Here is a 19,461-nt window from a genome sequence, read left to right on the forward strand (position 1 = left end):
TCTATACACGAAACGTTGTGCCTGGAGATGTGTCAAGAGAGTCTTGGCATGCAGTTCACGAAAACGCCATTTCTCTAATTTCGTGCGAATCCATAGTGCGTTAATTACCCGTATCACATATCGCGATTCCTCCCGGACGTGGATTTTTTTTTCTGTATAGAGCGCGCACTGAATCATCCGCCGCTTTGGTCGCAGCAATTAATGTTTGACAGTCGCACAAAATAGTCACTAGACTTCTATGGCCTGAAGTAAAAAGCTGGTCCGTGTACGACAACATCGGCCAGACTTTCCATCACTGGAGGTGCGTTTGAAAGTTGTACGCACTATCGAAATAGCCTCCGCGGGCCTCAGCGTATACACTGCGCAGCCGTTTCATCAAACTGGGGTTTTCAGGCGCGGAAATGTTCGCGATAACCTTGAGCGCTGAAACGGAAGCACTACCGGCCACAACCGTGTCATAATCCACACAGCCCAGAGGAAGAAAGTTCGGAGGTGTGCACGGTAGATTATCTCCTCGGAGATCTATGGAGTATGAAAAGGTGCATTTAGCTCTGCTGCAATGCGAGACAAGCCAAGCGGAAGGAAAGACGCCGCCGCTGCATCGTCTGCAGGAGCAAGATGGGCTCCACGCCCGAGCTTCGCAACTCTACTCGAGCGAAGTCAAGCGCGATGTCCCCCTCGCTGCTTGCCTTCCCTTGGACTAGTGTTCGTTTGACGAATCGACTTTTGGGCAAGTTTGTACTGGCGCTGTCCTGTCTTTCCTGCTTTCTGTCTTTGTGATTTTGCACTGCTTCTTCAAGTGTTCCTGATGATTGTACCTGGCGTTCGCATGAGGCCGATCGAAATGCAATATACGTGCTCCCTCACCATCGTTCGTCCATCTTTGCACCACAACCCATGCCGCAAGCCATCACTATGTATACTACTAGCGACCATTCCCAAGGTGCGCAATTTCAGCGAATAGTTCATTCCTTCATGCCAAGACCACTCCACTGCAGGAAACGCGTGAAGCTTCGACACGTCAGCAGTGTGTTCCCTAACGCATTGACGCGCTCCCGCTGCTCCGCGCCTTACAACATTTGCTTATCAGAACAGCCAATTTTCGGCAACAACACAATTACGCCGGTGCCGAAAATTTACACCACCAGCGAAGTAGAATACACTTGGTTAAGGCAATTGATACTAGCTGTTTTTGTTTCTTTGAGCTCTGCGCCACCAGATGGCTGCACCATGCAGGCCGCTCCCGTTTAAGTCTCCGCCCCAACGCCCCCGTCCGCCCGCGTTTACCCGAATACCGGACAAGCTAAAACTCTCAAACGGCAGCTGCAAGGACACCGCTCCGAACTGTCCTGTCTGGGACCGATGAAGCCTCTTCCAAGGAGTGTCCTCGCTTTCAGAAAGAAATGGCCTTAATGAACCAGATAGTGGGGGATCACTCGTCTCATCGAGAGGCTGCCAACATTAGGCAGTTATAACATAGCGTACGCAACTATAGCGTACGTACCCTATACGCTATAGTATAGCGTACGCTAAGCTGCGCACCTGTTAGTGCCTTGCGAGATCTTCCGGTATGAGAGGCCATATGCCTTCATCGCGGCTATCTCCCCACTTCAACGATAGGTGGCGCTGACATCTCGAATGTTTCCTACTTGTTGGCGCAACCCACTGCCCCATTCCTAAGGGGACGCTCATAACTTATATCCGTCCATCCATTCATCCATTTCTCTCGTTAAGCTTCGGCTCGTTCGAAACAAGAAGCGATCTCGAAATATCCACAAGGTTATCCGTAATAATCTGTCGTCGAAGAGCCTGAGACTAAACGAAAGCTGTTTACACAGTCATTTGCTATGAACTAAGTGAATTTTACGAAAGCAACAACGCCAAATTCGATTCGAAGCTGGCAGCCGGGACCGCCGCCATGTTTTACGTTAACTACTTAAACCACGCAAAGATGGTAACGCTAATATGAGAAATAGCGTGCGTACGCTATACGCTATGGGCCGCTTAGCGTTCTACGCATGCGCAGTGACAAACCGCTATTTACAGCGTACGCTAAACTAAAACTGTGTATTGTTAGAAAACAACGCCTACTACGCTCCTGACGCCGACGTTCATCAAGGACCTCCACAGCTTCTATTACGTGCATGTCATATCCGTCAACATCGCCTCCTTTGCTACTCAGGCCAAGCAGACTTGACTCCGGGGGTAAGTATGCCAAAGACAAGTACACCAAGAACAAGAAAGCTGCAGAAAGCGCGGATGTTGATTCTTAGCCTACACTCCCAGGACGCGACAACTTACCTCCTATTAGCAAGGCACCGCGATAACATGGTACTCCCCATCAGCTGCCGGTAAATTGCCGGGAAAAGACCGAAGGGTCCCCGTAATACTAGAGTTACTATCATCTGTGGCGTAGCTAGGTCGTCTGGCACCCGGGGCCCATAGGTCTTCTGTCACCCCCTTCCCCCTCCGCAACACCCCCCCTCCCGGGTGTAGTCGAGGAAGGCAAGAATATCGACAATTTCCGGGTTTCTTCAGGCGTACATTACTCCCCCACCCCCTCCACTGGCCCCTTGCACCCGGGGCCCACGCCACCCCCCCACCCCCCCGTTGCTACGCCACTGACTATGATGCTCTTCGCATGCTCTTTACTAAGTTGCGAGCTGCGCCTCACAAGTACTGGACGCCTTCCATCCATGTACATGCATGATTTCAGCAGACACCACGGCTCTTTCGAATCCAACACCCTTGGACGATGGTTATGCATGTCCTTGATTGACTCGCTGCGCATCTTCACGTGTACGCGCAACAAGCACTCTCTGCTTCTTTCTCTCTTTTCACCTATATATCCCAATGCCAGCCGGTGCAGGGTAGCAAACCGGACGTGCGTCTGTCTGGTTAACCTCCCTCTCTTTCCTCTTTTCTCTGACCCTTTGCTGCCGCGCTTCGCATTCAGTCTTCACCGGACATTGCATGAACTAAGGGTGACTTATTTTTTATACTTGAGTCGTGAACGTGTGGAATCATCGTTCTACTCTTGCGGGATCTGATAAAAAAATTAGCAGTTTCACCCAAAGGGCAAAGTAATATATAATTGACTGCGACAGCAGACTGGTTAGCGTTGTGATTCAACTTGTCGGACGGTGTTCTAACTAGTTGTAGCTACACGCGGGTCCGAGTAATGCGGAGGCGACATACGCGGGTGCGGCAAAATTTCTACCGCCATGAAAAGCTTTAACATGCCGTGTACGGCCTTTAATCACATCGCCCAGGCGCCACTACGCTACCCATGAAGAGCCGCGGCAGTAAAATTGCATTACTTTTAGATTTGAGCGCTGATATTGATTTGCACTTTGAACATTTAACTGCCTGAGTATAATTAAGATAAAAGGCGTGAGCTGTGAATGTTATGTCTCGTGACATTTTTGTGGGCTGCCATTCCCAAAATTCTGATGAACAATTTAATCAAAAACGTAAGACTTGGTATGGGAAACTTGCGCTGTTGAGACGCCAGCTACAAGCGCTCTCTTCAGGCTATGGACGATTGTAATGTTTAGACTATCATAGCCCAGCATGAGACCTCCACAGCTCAGCATTTCTGTCGCATCACGGAAGCAAGCGCACCATGCGCCATACGCACAAAGTGTGAAACGCTGCCGCTGCGGCACCGGCCGTGTTGCGCGGAAGCGAGCGCCATCTGGTGGCGTTGCAAAAAACCCAGCCGCGCGCGCGACCATGATGATGATCATGATTTGGCATCCCCTTTGAAACGGGGTGGGGACAAATCGTCACTTGCCCTGTTTTAGTTACTCAGGTATACTATCAATGTTTTTCCTTCTTGTATTCAGAATTTGTACACACATCTTTAACCTTCTCTATCTACCTTTGACCGTTGCCTATGCCTGTAATGGAACCGGTCGTATCAGTTTCCTCCCTGCTTTGTTTTTTTTTCATCAACACTCCAAACCTATCTTGCTTATTTCGAGTGCTGATCGGTTTATAATTCCGTCTACTTTAAATCCAAGCGTTTCCGGAAGTTGTACGTTACGTACTGCTCTCGCTGATTGAATCCCTTCGGATGCAATTAGGATGTGCCAAATGGTCTCCGGATTTTTGCTGCAGCGAACACATGCTACATCTAATTGCGAATATTTGCTCCGGTATATTTGAACGCGATATAGTTGAGCCCGTGTCGCAGAAAATCCGGTGTCTACGTCCCAAGTCCGGCGTCGCACGTAACTTCGGCCAAAAGATTTTCGAACCATCCATTCCCATGCCTTCCATGTGACGCAAAGAACTGAGTGAACTAATTGAATTTCTCAGGCTAAAATACGTGTAAAAATCGTAAACTATGACTTACGCACAACCTACAGACATGATAGTCTCGGTTTGTAATTTTATTATGCGAGAAAACATTATTCTGTTACGCGAGAACTCAAACCCCTTTTCCGGCGTTTCTACGATTCATAGACCGGAGACGGCGTCCACTGTTTGCGCACGCCGGCGCGTAAACATCTCGGTAGTCCACGAAGTGGCGCGCCCGCTTCCTTCGAAGCTTTCCAGATGGCGCTCGCCTCCGCCGCATCGCGGCCGTGCATTTCTACCAGAAAGCCCGGCTTCGCGCATAGCATTCGACGCGAGCGTATCCCGGTAAATATTACGGCTACACACGCCGCAGTTGCCGGGAAGTGTGAGAAGCAGTCAGGGATCTTTGAATGTTATCGCGTTCCACTTTTAAACGCGAAGCTTATGCGTCCTACAATTTTTTTTTTTGTCCTTGGGCAAGCAAGCAGCTCGGGCCTCTAATAGCAAGGTACTTCCCTTCGTGTTAACGTACAGATTTTCCCTTCTAATTTCTTTTTTCTCGTTCTTATAAATCCCCATGGTCTTTTTCGTTTCCATTCTTTGCATCCAATTCGCTGTCTCTGTCTCCCTTTCTGATTACTCCTGCTTGTCTATCTACGCTGTCAATAACCTTGTACTTGGTTGCCAACTTTCTTTACCTCTTCCTCCGTTCTGTGCCCACGCTTTTTAGGTACAGATACTTTGCATTTTAGCCGCCCAGCCAGACCACAACAGCAGCAGCGCCCGCAAAGTCGGGAGATGAGGCAAGGAAAGCTTCACATTAAAAAATACGTTTTCTTGAGCGCCAATGGCTTCTTATAGGTTTCTTGCAACGTTAAGCTAGCAAAGTAAGAAACTCCTTAAAACAATAAACTCCCAGATATCTTTTTTCCCGGTCACTCACCCACCGAACCACGCAGTCGCCACCGCAGTGCGGGGCGTTACGACGGTTTCAGGCGCGGCAAAATTGACGCACGGACACGATCAGATTCATTTGGACACCTTTTTATCATTTTTCCAGGTGAATACAGTATATTATAATCCTTCTGATGTTTCCTATTTACACGGCATTATTTACAAAATACATTCATATATGGTACATCCAAAAATACAGCGAGCAAAGTAAGCGACTCCGGAAACTAGGCAAAAAAACAAAAGAAAAAAGAACAGCACATCCGCAGGAGAGATGTTCAGAGCGTCGATCGCCCGCCAGAAGAAAAAAAGTTCGCAGAGAAAGCTGAAGACGTACGCCGACACGAACAAATTCGTACATGGAAATACGATACATGTTGTGCACGTATACACATACACACACACACTTAGGGCGCGATGCGATGCACATCGCCTGCGAATGTCCACTGGCGACCGCTCCATTCATCACAATGCGGCAAATGGAAATTCAGATAACACACATTTCAAGCTAGGCCTGTTCAAACAGACGGAAGGGGTAAACAGTAGAACAGGTTTAGTCAAACGTAACACTGTTAAGACTAGTTCGCAACGTCGCACAATCGGGAGAAACAAAGCGGTGATACCAGCAAGCCTTACGCTTGCGACTTTAATTCGAAAAGCTGTCAATCGGAAAGTAAAATGTGTGCCAACGTCAACGCGCGAATTTATGTCTGTCTGATAAAAGCAAGGGGGAGAAAGTATTCAAGGCAACTTGGTAGCGGAAAATTTGGAGCTGTCAGTGGACTTTCGCTAACGACAAACACTTTTACACAGTAGAAAACAAAGTTCTAGATTGACAAATTTTGAAATCCGGCAATTCCTTCAATGCTGCACTAGTTTGGACAGAGGACAAGGCCGAGGAGGTTCGTTCTGTCGCAGCAGCATACAAATGGGATGATCCCACTTCGAAATTTCAAAAAGAAAATTAAAGAAAGAAACAATAGAACGTTTCTTCAAATGGAAACCTTGGACTGGTTAACAATGCAATATGTGAAATTTACTGGCGCTTTTCGGTATAGGACATACAGACCAGGGCAGTGAAGGACGGTCGGCATGTTTATACATAAATCTGCACTTTCTCCTCGATTCATTCTCCTAATGCAACCCACGGTTACAAAGTCGTCCGTTCAGCTAGCAGATAACGCCGGATGCACGTCACCGCCACGTAGCCTTGAACCTCGGCGTTTTCCGCAGCGTGGAGAATTTGACACATAATAACGGGTACTCGATATACGTTCTATACCAAACATATTTCTTTTAGCATTGTTTTCCTATCGGGCCTTCCCAACTTAATTTTCATAGAAGCAGGGAAAGCTCGACGCACACACCTTTTGAATTGTTTTATTTGCCGACGACGCGCAAGTAATTTCAAAAAAAAGAAAAAAAAAAACAAATGCCGAGGCTCTAGGGAAAGCGCGTTGTGCGCACGCGCGTTTCTCTTCTAAAACACGTGCTGCAATCGTCACCGCTACGACGGGGAGGTCAACAACGTCAGGCAATTCGTCTACGTGGGTCATTACGGCCGACACCTCCTGTGCTGCGGCTCATGGCGCGGGTGTACACGGAGACAACACCCAAAACACACCCACGCACAACCACACGGCGGAACACGGCTATGAGAAAGAACGAGATGTCAAATAGTCGAAACTTTCCTCTAGGCACGTGGACAGAGAGTCCGAAACAACGAACACTGCAGGTAGTTGCAGCAACCAGTAGATATTTTTTTCCTCTCTCTTTAAATGTTCCTCTTACATTTAAGACACTCTGCGAAAGTTGACAGCAGTACAGGTGTTCTTTTTTTTTTTTCACTCCTCCTGGAAGTGGTCATATAGTAAGGGCTCGCGAACACAACAAAGCAAGGAATGATACGAAGGTCGGCGACCAAAGCCGTACGCTTTAAACAACGGAAGATCGCGAAGCTTTTCTTCTTGAAGGCTACATGTCGACTGCAAAAAACTGCCGCGGGAACATCTGCGGGCGAAAGGCGCTGAATGCTCGAGGCGAAGCTGGGAGATGCGCAACGACGTTTACACTTTTTTTTTTCCTTTTTTCTGTGTAGCGCGGGCTTTAAAGCCAAACAGGCACGATGCACGCGGCATTCAAGGGCACACTCAATTAACACGCGAGGCAGGCCCTAAGGCAAGGGGGCATGAAAATAGGAAATTTTAAAAAATCATAATGGCAGGTAGAAATGCAGACTGTTTGCTATTGCAAGGTTTTTATCCTTCGGACATTAATTACTCCAAACTGGAGAAGTCGGCAACTAAGTAAGCAAAACGTTTCGACAATGCTTCGTCTGTTGTCAAAGTTACAGGCCACATGTTTTTCTTTTTTTCTCATATCTTACTCCCTCCTAAGCAGCCTGGAGTACAAGCCATAAAATTAAGAAATGGGAATTAAAACAACGTTCGTATGCGACCGTTCTAAACCAAGCGTGTCGATGGGAATTTGATTTAGCGCAGCGTCTCAACGATAAGGCTACGCCAAGGAACACGTACCAGCAATACAGGACGCGTGGCGAAAGGTTCAGAAACGAGGCGCGAATGCGCCCAAGATTTTGACTAAGCGCAAAGAATAATGTCGTCTTGCTCGAGCACGGAGAGAGATAAACGGTCGCGTAAATTATGCCCACATTTCGCGAGAACTTGTGCCAGGAGCGAAGCAACATCAACACGCGGCTCATAGGAAGTCTGCTTAAGAACGAAACCAAGAAGACGAAAAAAAAGTAGGCTTACGCAGAAGCCAAGAACAGAGGCGACACCAAAGATTATTTAGCGGAGTGAGTAACGGGCAATGCGACGACGCTACGGCGAAAAATGCTTCGCTCTCTCGCGGTGACCAAAAAAGAAAAGAAAAAGAAAAGTTTCTCGATACATCATCGCTCTGCAATTGCTGCGCGTAACATTTGTTTTTCTCAGATGGGTTGACACGCACATACAGCACACACATAGCGCTACGCTACAACATGGACTTAGAAGCCGTCGCTTCAACTCGCGACGACTAGGCTTCGCAATAACACAGGAAGCCGCTTGCAGCTTAAAATGACGGTCATGATCAACCAGCGCGTGTTTGCTCACTAGGGCTGGCTGTGAATTTGCACACCAGCGCTTGTGCGTTCCCTTTTACCGCGAAAGAATGCATGTTACAAAAGAAGAATACAGCTGAAGGACCTTGCGGCCATTGAAAGCTCTTCGCCAACCGACAGGGGGGGAAAAACAGAAATAGAGGAAACTTTTGCGGAATTTCATATACCAGGCTCATGTACTGACATTACTGGTGACTGGGCTGCTGTCCGTGCGAGACAGCTAACTAGACGATATCGTGACGGAAACTGTACGCGTATGGACATGGAGTCTCTCAACGACGTGTCGGGTGATCGTGGGAAAACATGTAAGGAATACACGCGGCGTTTTGTTTTTTACAGGCGAGCCCTCGTCCCCTCACCTTCCTCGTCCACAAGAGCTAACGTGAGTGGCACTTGTAGGTGGCGTAAAGGCGCGGAGGCTGTTTGGACATCTTGCTGGAGTTATACGCAACAATGATCACGGCACTCGTTTACCTTGAAAAGGGATAGCGCAACATCGTGCGGGAACAACAGGCGCGAGTGTAGAGAGATAGATGCTGACAGCAGGGAAATAAGGGTTGCGCTAATGGCGCTTTTCAGGATGCGCGCGCTACTATAGCAGGAAGCACGCACGCCAACATATAAATAACGGCCACGGGGAAAGCAAAGCGTTGAACATTCCCTAAAATGCCCTTCTCGTTTTCTTTCCCTTTCTGTCTTTTTTTTTTTTTTACAGGAGCATCCTCGGACGCATAATAAGACGCAGCGTGGAGCTGTATATAGCACGCACCATCAAGGACACACAATGATGTGGGAAAAAGCGATGCACTTGTAATAAACCCGGGTGGCCAGTTTTGACCGGTACAGGGAAGAAATGACTTGCAAGTGGAATACGGCACAAACTACGACAAACGCCGGAGGCCAAGCATGGGTGCGCGCACAGCGTTGCCTTATGGCGCCTCCCAACGCCAGGTGAAATACAACACGCCGGACGCTATACGACACGGCGAGAAATCGTCCGCTGCACGTCAGTTTGCACAACGTCCCGACAAACGGAGCGGCGGCGGCGACTACAGTCAGTGGCAGCTCTGCGCGCACGTCTGGAAACGTCCCACACGCGCAAACTGCGGCAGACTGTTCCTTCCTCGCGGTCGTCGTGCCGGTGAGCAGCAGCGTCGTCCGTAGCGGCGAAAACGACACGCAGCGCCCCCTGGATGACACGCACACACACGCTGCGCGCGGCAACAACGCGTCACGGTTTCGTTCAGTGTCTGCACAGCGTGTTTCGCGAGCCGCGCGCACTCGGTTGCGAGATCTTGCAGTGTCTCATCTGGCGCCAGCGCCAGCGGCGGTGTCTGGAGGAAGCGGGGGTGTCTGCATCCCCTCTTCGAGGGTAGCGGCGGCCGCGCACGGCTACTCGCTGGTCCGGCGTACCGCCGTGCGCTCCGCTTCGGACGAGCTGTGGACGGGAGGAAGAGCGGTGGTCCTAAAGGGCGACACTCTGGTTGTGGCGGTAGTGACTACGCGGCGGAGGAGGGGCGATGACGCAGCACAACACTGTCGGCGGTCGCTCATCGCGGGATTGGGTTGTGGAGGCCGAGGATGCTGCGCACGGTGGCGTCGAACCGCAGCGCCGGCACGGCGGCCACCGGCTGCGACGGCGAAGGCGGCGAGGAGGACGAGGCCTCCGGTCCGCCGCTGGTCTCGTGCGGGCTCGCGGTCGCCTCGGCGTCCAGCCACGGAGTCGTGGTCTTGGCGCGCAGCTCGTGCGCGGGTAGCACGAGCACCTCGACGGCCGGGAACCGCTGCCGGAACTCTTCGGCCGAGATGCGCAGGCGCTGAAGGACGTCGTCGAGCCGGACGCACTCGCTGCAGCTGCACATGAGGAGATAAACGAAAATGATTGCTCGATTCGCTTCGATTTGCACCACAGAATTACGTTTTGGCTAATACAGGATATGAGAAGCGAAGGAATTTTGACCTGCTCAACATTCTTCATAGTGTGCACCGAAATCTTGGTGCACGGCTATAGTTTTCTTCCGAGTGCCACTGTAGTGACAGCGCTAACCAGCCACATTCTCACTGACGCACTGTATCTGCCACAGTGTCGTCTAGCTACTTACTTTTGTCACTACATACATTTGCCTCCGTTAGCGACCGCGACGTATTTCTGGTCTGTACGGGCGTCAAGTGAGCTCAGTTCAAGCGTGTGTATGAGAGCAGAGTTTCCTACGCTAAGTCTCACAAAAAAAAAAAAAAACGGTGCAGTGTTCTGTAACGTCAGGTGCGTACGAACACCCGCCGTGGTTGCTCAGTGGCTATGGTGTTGGGCTGCTGAGCACGAGGTCGCGGGATCGAATCCCGGCCACGGCGGCCGCATTTTGATGGGGGCGAAATGCGAAAACACCCGTGTGCTTAGATTTAGGTGCACGTTAAAGAACCCCAGGTGGTCAAAATTTCCGGAGTCCTCCACTACGGCGTGCCTCATAATCAGAAAGTGGTTTTGGCACGTAAAAACCCAAATATTATTATTAGGTGCGCACGAACCATTAAGAGGCCGGATTTAAACGGGCGTTAGACAGCTTGGAATACTGCGTGACTGGCTGGCGCACCAACGACCGCATCGTCTGCCGGCCGCGACTGACCCAACACGCGGTTAGAGCATCCGGTACGAGCCACCGTTGTTCGCATGTTCAGCGGGCACCGCGATCCTCTGTACTGGCTGCCTGGTCGGCCGAGGCGAGACGGCTCTGGCCATCGACAGCGTTGCACGCATTTGCCGTGGCAAGTCGAAGACGCGAGGAGGGACACCCGCAGAAGGCCTATCTGAACTCGCCCGGAGCCGAGCTTCCGGCGAGCGCTTCCTACGAATTGCGTCCACGGTGCGGCGGCAGCGGCGGGCGCGAAGGCTGTCATTATTCTGTCATTAGGGTCGTCCGGCCGCGGAGAAACGTGGCGGCGGCGTCGCCTCCACGCGCGCCCCTCTCGCCTTCTTCCTCGCCCCCTCACCGACGGCTTGCCACCCTACGCGATGCACGCGCCCTACAACACGCGGCAAAGTCGTAGTCGACCGCGTGGCGGCGAAAAGCAATCTCCGCCTCACGGCTCGGCTAGGGGGAGAGAGAGAGACACCCTCTTCCTTTCACACTCTTTTTTTGGTTGGCTCCTCGTGCGCACGACGACGGCGACCCCGATGTAGCGCGTTCCTGCGCGGTGCGGCATCGTGCGACATTAGCAAGAGCCGTTCGGAGGAGGAAGAAAGGGGCGCCGCGGAAGACGTCGATTACGCCAGGAGGACGAGCGTTGGACGAGCGCCAGTGCGCGGCAGCGCGACTGCTGCGCGTACACCACACATTTGTGGTGCCTTTTTTCTGGTGCAAAGAACTGTCAAAGCTCGGCGACAACGTTTTGCGTCGTTGAAGTAGTATAGGAGGTGACGTTACGCAGAGCGCCAGAATCCGCGGAAGTACAATAGCAAAAGCAGACTGCCGTCCGCTTTGCTGAATGCCTACGGTATACTGCGACGTAGGTTGCACTCAGTGAGCAAGATGTCGATTTCCCCTACCTACACCACCCAGCACAAACCCAGATGTTGCTAAACGCAGGCAATCATGTGCACGCGATGCTATGGCGATGACCGCACTGAACAATATGGAATGTGAGAACCCTTAAAGTAAGCAACACAAGCAAGTTCCGTGGCCACGCTGACTAAAAAGATGCGCACTTCGACAAAAGGCTAGGCTGCGCATGAGAAGTGCAACGCAATGTGGCGAAGTGCTGCACGCAGGCTTCAAGCACGGCCTCCGAGATCGGTCGGCGCGCGCTGTGTGAAGTATCAAGACAATGCGCCGCACGATCTCGGAGACCGTGTTTAAAGCTGCGTCGTTTATACACGCAGAGCACACGTCACTTAACCCATGCCTTCTCCCTTCACCAGCTGAAGGCTGCTGCAAGACGAAGGTATTGTCTGCATCTCGAACCTCGCCAAACAAATCGCGTAGCCAGACTCACCTTCGTTCCGCTGTACCGGCCAGGTGTGGGCTGAGCCGGTAGGTGGCTATCTGCGCCGACTCGCTCACTTGGAACAGCATGTCATCGCCAGAGTCCTCGGCTGGCGCACCGGCCAGCACGTCGAAGCCGGTATCCTTCGGATCTACACGTAAAAAAAGAAGTAACCTCCGTGAGACGTGTGCGACCGCAATCATCGCTGTGTCTAGTCAGAAATTAAGATAGCGGAGCGTTGTAGCTTTAACGAAAGTTGCCGCTATGTTGTCCCTCAAGCTTTCGTTTTCGCAATTTCCGAGCGCCTTCAACTACCGCTTCGTTTATACTGCTCGGCTACTTTCTCGTTTAGGTCCCGCATTTGCATCGCAATCGGGCGCTTACAGGCAGAGGTGCTAACGTGTGCATGTGACATAAAAGCGCACCGCTGAGCCCGCAATTTCGGTCCCGAACAATGGGTCATTTGCGGCGAGAAACAAGCGGATGCGGCTGCTGGCCTTCGCGAAACGTTCGCCCTCGCTACCATGCGGGAAAAAACCCGTAGGTAGATTTCACTTTCTCTTCCCCCGCGAAAACCGAGCAGGTAAGAGGCACGTTACCGCGCCGCTCGTGCGAATACATGGCGGAGCTACGAACTCTCCCCAATCAACACTACGAGCAAGACGGCGTACTCACCCATGAGAGAGGCTGTGCCTGCAAAGTGCCACGGCAGCACGGGGCTTCCGTCGATACTCTCGCCGGCCATGTCAGAGAGGAAGCCTGCGAGCACCAAGGGGGAACACTTCGTTAGTTCACGTGCAGAGAGCGACAAAGACGAGACACAAGTAGGGCAACCTCTCTCGTCCAATCATTTTTTTTTTTTCACAGCTGTGAAATACAGCGCGGCGACTCACCTCTGAGCAGTTCAACCATGATGGGCGACCTGGCCAGCTCGAGAGGTGACAGCCCGGAGCCCGTCGTGAGCATGGCGTCGGCGCCATAAGACAACAACAGTCGCACCATCTCTACGTGACCTTTCTCAACGGCGTCATGCAGGGGCCTGCAAAAGGTGCGAAAAAAGTACGGCGATCATCAGACGCTGTCTAACTGCCAAGGCCTCGCGCGCAAATTACGCTTCCTCGATGCAACGCGCTTTTTTTATTATTCAACAGTACACAGAGATCAATGGCGTGACGCAGAATTCGTATGGCTCACGCTGAGCAAGTACAAATTTGTAAACAGGAACAGGCTTAGAAAAAAGTAACACAAAAAAAGAAAACAGAGCTCATTGACGTCGACCTCATCTCTGACGCCGCTTTATCTCTTGCAACATCGACAAAGCTGCTGGGTCGTCCCACAAATCTACATCGTGAAGTCATCTAGAACCAGCAACACCGGATACTGCAGTTTCCTCTGATGGCACGCTGGAATACTTGCACACTTCCAACGGTTTTTTTTTTTTTTTTTTTTTTTTTTTTTGCGCGCGCGATGTGTAACCAAGGGGCGCGCTCTCGGGCCTACAACCGCCGGCGTGATCAATCGGTTTAATGAAGTATTTTTTTATGTTTTATTATAATTTCAACGCCCCTTCTCAATTCCTGATGCAGGCGTACCACGTGACACCTTGGAGAATGATGCCGCATCACTTCTACTGCAAGATTCCCGTCACAAGAACTCAAGAAGGGATAAAAGAAACGCGAAAACAGATAAAAACGGCCGAGGGGCAATCGAGAATGGCCGGCCGATCGGTCGGCCAGCCGGCAGGCACTCCTTCCACGCCTCGGCAAAGAGCTTGCGCCACTCCCTCTCCCTGCCGTCCTTTCGCCTCGACTGCCACACGACCACACACACAAAAAAAAGGAACAGGAGTGGGGGGGGGGGGGGGGCGGTACAAGGAAAAAAAAGAAAGAAACGTAAACGCGGGATCATCACGGTACGAAGGGGCCGCCAGCGACGCCGACGCACACATAGCGGCGCGCAGGCCAGGGCAAAAAAGCAGCAGCGGGGATGGCCGCCGCTCGAGCTCGGTGACGCCACACGCGCACAATAAACAAAGGGGAACCCCGGCGCTACAGAGGCGGCGTGCACCGAGAGCCTCGACAACGGCGCGGCGGTCGGTGCCGCCGTAGTACTATACAGCCGCATACATGCGCCCACCGTCTTTTCTTGTTTCTGCGGCGACGCGTCGCCGCCGTCGCGACGCTCTTTTGTGTCCGGCCGCGCGCGCGCTCTGTGTGCGCGTCTCTCTTCCCCTCGGGGCCGAGCTTCGCGCCTCGCGGGGTGGCGGAAAAAAACGAGAGAAAATGCACGCGCGGCGCTCGCTGGGAGCCTGGCGTTTTATTCGCTTTCGGTTGTTTCACTGCGCCGCGCAGCGGGCGAACAGGACGGTCATCAGAATGGCACGACGATCGACCGAAGGCTGTCCGGGACTGCGAAGAGAATAAGCTCGCAGAAACAGCGTGAGGGCGTCGCGCGCGACTGATGACGACAAAAGAAAAAGGAGAGGGGAGGGAGAAGAAAAAAGTGCTTCGGCATACGCCGACAGGTGCGACTTTCATAAACGTCACGTTCAGAAAACAAAGGAAGGTACGTGCTATTTAGCTTTATTCTTATGTCGCGCTCGGGAACCTCCTACAGTCGCCGTTTGCCGAACACGTCACGGAGGCGACGTCTTAATCATTAACCGGACGCACGACCAGCTCCAAAAGTTGTGCTCCGAAAGAACAACCGTCACATGCGGTGCTCTACCCCTGGCCTATCCGCACGAGATGCATGCCGCAACGACATCTATAAATACACCCAATGATTAAAGTCCTTGCTTTCGTACCTAACATAGCAGAAGCCCCCAGTGAGACTTAAATCTTTCTCTGGCCGGATATGTCGCGTCCGCGCAACTGCCGACGCCAGCCTCTGAGACAACTGCACTTGAAACTACGCCTAACTGACTCAGCATTACTGCCGCGTAGGTTTAAACGAAAGAAAGGAAAATAGTGCGCGACGGCCGATCTCCACTGTCTCCTGGGAAACAAAACGACGAAAGCGCAACAGCAGCAGCGCACAAAGGAGCGAGGAAAACAAAGCACAATGAACAGAAAGCTCCGCGACGAGCTGATGTGCAAGGCGGCGAGAGGCAAAACCGTCTGTCTTTTGGACTTTCACGCATCACACGCCGTACATCTAAGAGGCGGCGGCATTGTTTCCCACCGCTGCCTTGGACGTAAACAAGCGGATATATGTCTCCCTCGATATATCCATCGTGCTAGAGAGACAATAAAGGAAACCGGCCATTGTTCCAGGGTGACGCCTGCGGGGGGGGAGAAGGGGGGTCTATTCGCATGACTTTGACCGCAAGCTCGAGATAGAAGACAGCACGCGAAAAAAATACCTTGGTTACTTGATCGACACATGCTTCGAATTAATGCAGCGACGAAAACTAAGCGAGAGCAGCCACAACCGTTTTCAAGAAGGCCCACGTAGCCTAGAGATCCTCAATGTTAGGTTCTTATTCGTAGCTTCAATTGTCAGTTCATTGTCGTATCAGCGGTACAGATGCGCCAGAACAGGCTACAGAGGCCGAAGAACAGGAATAGGACCGCTACAGTTAGGAAGTCCACAAAATGGCTAACTCTCAAACACACAGTGGTCAGTTTCGGTTAAGTAACAACGCATGACCTTCGAATATAAAGGCAAACCCGCGACCGCTAACAGCGCTCTGAACTAACGCAAGGAGAAATTGCCGGATCGGCGACAAGTAAAGCGCGGCGGACGATCGGGAACCAAGGAGCGACAAACGAGAAGCCGCGCCGATGAATCATGGGCGCCCAGGGGCCGGCCGCAACGCGCGCGCTCACCCGTCGGCGGCTGCAAAAAGCCTCCGCGGCACCAGCGATCACGCAGCAGCTCCCACCGCGACGCGAGCCAAGCTCGGTTTTTTACGACCGGAGGGAGCTCGAACGGCCGCGCAGCGCAAAAATGAAGGGAGAGAATAGATAGAAAAAAGAAAAAGAAAAGCGCGGCGCGGCCAGCCAAGATGGAACGGGGGCGGCGGCGGGCACCCCGCGGAACGAACGAAGCGGCGAATTCCCACGAAGAAAAAGCACCACAGGTTGAGCGAGGAGAAGCACCCGTCAAGAGAGGGAGAGAGGCGCTACGAAGAATATTAAAAAAGAGAAAGAGAGAGGCGGAGAGAGCGCGAGGAGAAAAGATCCATCGCGCGCGTCAGGCAGAGGAGGCTGCGCGTACCCGTTGGGCCGAGTCGCGCGGAGATAAAAGCGGGTGCACACGCCTGCGCCTCTCCGAACCCCCTCGTCCACCCTTCGCAGCCTAGCGCGATCCAGAGACCCGCGAACAGGCAGGAAGCCCCCACGGCCGCGCTAAGTACGAGCGCTGCCTCGCGCACGCAGGCTCGAGAAACGAGGTGCGGAAGGGGGAGGGGGGGGCACAGCCGGAGCCGAAGGCTGCCTGCTTCCCGTGCGTGAACTGCCAGAGGGAATAAAAATGAGGAAACGAAAAGAACAGCAGCGCAAAAGCGGCCGCGAGGGATAGCGCGGAGTGCTAGCGCATGCGGGGCCCAACGGAAATTGGTTCGCGAAATCAATAACAGATGGCGCGACCCGTCGCTTCCATTGCGCCATTTGGCGTGGCCTGCCTCTTCGGCACGGCTGCCAGAAGCCGGCGCGACGAGCCTCCCCGATAGCGGTGGGAAGCGGTTGGTCTGTTGAGGTGAGGGCGGGCATTCGTGCGGCGGCAGCGCGAAGCTTTCCGCGTTGTTTGCTCCGTGCGAAGGGCGCCGTAATTATCGGCGAGACGTGAGCGGGATCCTCGCTCAGCGCAACTCCCTCCGCTGTGCAAGCTTTCTTGCCGTACCGAGCCTTCTCCCGTGCGATACTCGCACGCACGTGCAGGGTGGAGGGAAGCGGGGGTTGTATGCCGAAACAGGCATATTAGAATTTGTGTGTACGTCACGGATTGTGAGATAAATGGGGAATACGTGTTCGGTGATATCATTCGGAGGCGGCAGGAGATAAGGGCGATATATATATATATATATATATATATATATATATATATATATATATATATATATATATATATATATATACGTTTATATCAGCCATTGGTTGTTGGCTTTTTGTAACTTGAATGGTTTAGGCGTTTCATAGGACGGTTCAAGACTCGCCAGTTAGATAATTACCCCTAGGATGTCTGACGCCGCGACACCTAAGCTCGCGTATACAGCAAATTTGCTTAGCTCAAAGCCTTGTTCGTGAATTTCAGAGAATCAATTAGGTGGAGAGAAGGGGGCGGCACAGCAGCGGTGGGAAGCCTTTTGATTCGCTACGCGGGGTCCGCGTGCGTTGTCGCTCTGGTGGGTTTTCGCCAACGACCCAAGCTGTGAGGCACTTGCTAGACTTTAGGAGGGGGACAGGAAAGGCATCTTCCCGACAGCAAACACAGACGGCTCGCACGGTTCCCAAGGGGTGCTATGCGCTCGTTCTTTTCCCCGGACGCCAGTTGTTTGAACACGCGGGCGGGCTCCATTCGGGGAAACTCGTATTTCAGTCGCTCCCCCCACTGTGGGCCGAGGAGTGGCGGCGGACACTATCTGCCTGCCGCGATAAAAGTCACGTCCGGCCGCGTCGACCGACCAGGCGGGGCTGCCTATCGGCGGGGCATCTGCCGCCGCCGTCTCTTACAGCTTCCCCCGGACTGAGGGTCATTCCAGCCGCTGCCGCGAGCCAAGCGGCCATCTGGCCGGATTATGGCGCAGTGGCTAGCGCCGGACTGACGCCAGTGGCGCCAGGCAATCCAGCGCGTCGTGTCTGAATCGAAGTAAGCCCCCACCGCTAAGCTCGCGCGCCTGCCAACAAGGACGAGATCAGCATGCCTGCCGCGGCGTCGGCTGCGACCTTTCGCGGGTGAGCTGTAGCTGCGTGTAGTGCTCTTTCTGGAATTGCGACACTCGGGCTTCGATTGCACTTCGAATCGTCGAACTTTTACGGCTCCACTTTGTCACGGTTGGCGTCAATCGACAAGCAAATGAACGGTTCACTGTATCGCAACGGAGCGAAGTGCCGCAGAAGACGGAAATAAACAACTACGAAGGGCACGCAAACAGCGCGCTGTGCAAAATAACCGAGCTTCGTTGTCATACAGCTGATCGCAAGCGAACACCAGCTCACGCGTGGACGCCAAGACCAGTGCTACACCGGTGCCGTTAAGCACGAATGCAGGTGCATCGCGCGCAGATATGCGCGAAACCACCACACTGTCGCGATGGGCAATTAATGGCGCTGCAATTCTCGACACCCACATATGAAATAATATTCATGAGGACCGTGTCCATCTGATGGCGAAATTATGGTCTTTCCACCATCACAAGGCAAGTCGAAGACGTCCGAGAAATGACTTGCACCGATACGCCGACGCTGTCCGTCGGGCTTACAGGATTAGCACCACCGTGCTAGGGTTAAATTCTCCCGCCCTGCAGTGGCCCCAGCTAGGAGGATAACAAGTGGAGAAGGAAAACGACACACGGCCGCGCCTCGCTGTTGGGCGTCCGCAAAGAGCGTCAGCCGTTGTTTGTTCTCCCCGGATTTCTTTCTCCCTTTCCCGTCGCAGTCCAGCAAACGAAGCCTCGTCACCGGCTGCGCACACGGGTTTCCTTTCGGGGCCGCGCGGGTGCGGGATTACCGCGGGGGGGGGGGGGGGGGGGGGAGGGCAGCCGCTTCTCTCGTCGGCCTACGCGGCGGCGATAGCGCGGCAAAGGAGGGAGAGGACGGTTGGCCCCGCGCACGAAGGCCGGTGTTTACGCGCCGGCTGCGGCAGCGGCGTCGGCAAACTTCCTGCCAGCGCGCCGCTTTCCCCGACACGCAACCGCGCCGCACGCCCCGAGAGGAGAGCGCGGGGGACACGCACGTGTCGGTGACGGAGGCGCCCGGCCGAGTAGCGGCGGCGAAGCTCCGGTTGCGACGGGAAAGCAGAACCGCCGCGCGCACGCAGAGAGGGGAAAAAAGAAAAAAGCACAAAGAAGGCTGCGGCGCGATAACGACACTGCACAGCAAAAGGAAGCGCAAAAGCAGACCGTTCCTCGCTCGCTAAGCGCGCGCCGTCGGCTGTCA

General features: G+C 53.0%; 1 protein-coding gene across 1 annotated transcript in view; it reads right to left on the reverse strand.

The window, feature by feature from the left end:
- Positions 1-5,333: 5,333 nt before the first annotated feature.
- The window catches only part of LOC142573096 (uncharacterized), a 77,908-nt gene continuing 63,780 nt past the window's right edge, over positions 5,334-19,461 (reverse strand). Inside the window, exons 8-11 of the mRNA XM_075682617.1 lie at positions 13,255-13,400; positions 13,037-13,120; positions 12,371-12,512; positions 5,334-10,234 (exon numbers count right to left, since the gene is read on the reverse strand). Of these exons, the coding sequence (XP_075538732.1) occupies positions 9,931-10,234; positions 12,371-12,512; positions 13,037-13,120; positions 13,255-13,400 (676 nt within the window). The 3' untranslated portion in view covers positions 5,334-9,930. The remainder of the gene's footprint in view (positions 10,235-12,370; positions 12,513-13,036; positions 13,121-13,254; positions 13,401-19,461) is intronic.

The sequence above is a fragment of the Dermacentor variabilis genome, chromosome 2 (assembly GCF_050947875.1).
Source record: "Dermacentor variabilis isolate Ectoservices chromosome 2, ASM5094787v1, whole genome shotgun sequence".
Lineage (NCBI taxonomy): Eukaryota > Metazoa > Arthropoda > Arachnida > Ixodida > Ixodidae > Dermacentor > Dermacentor variabilis.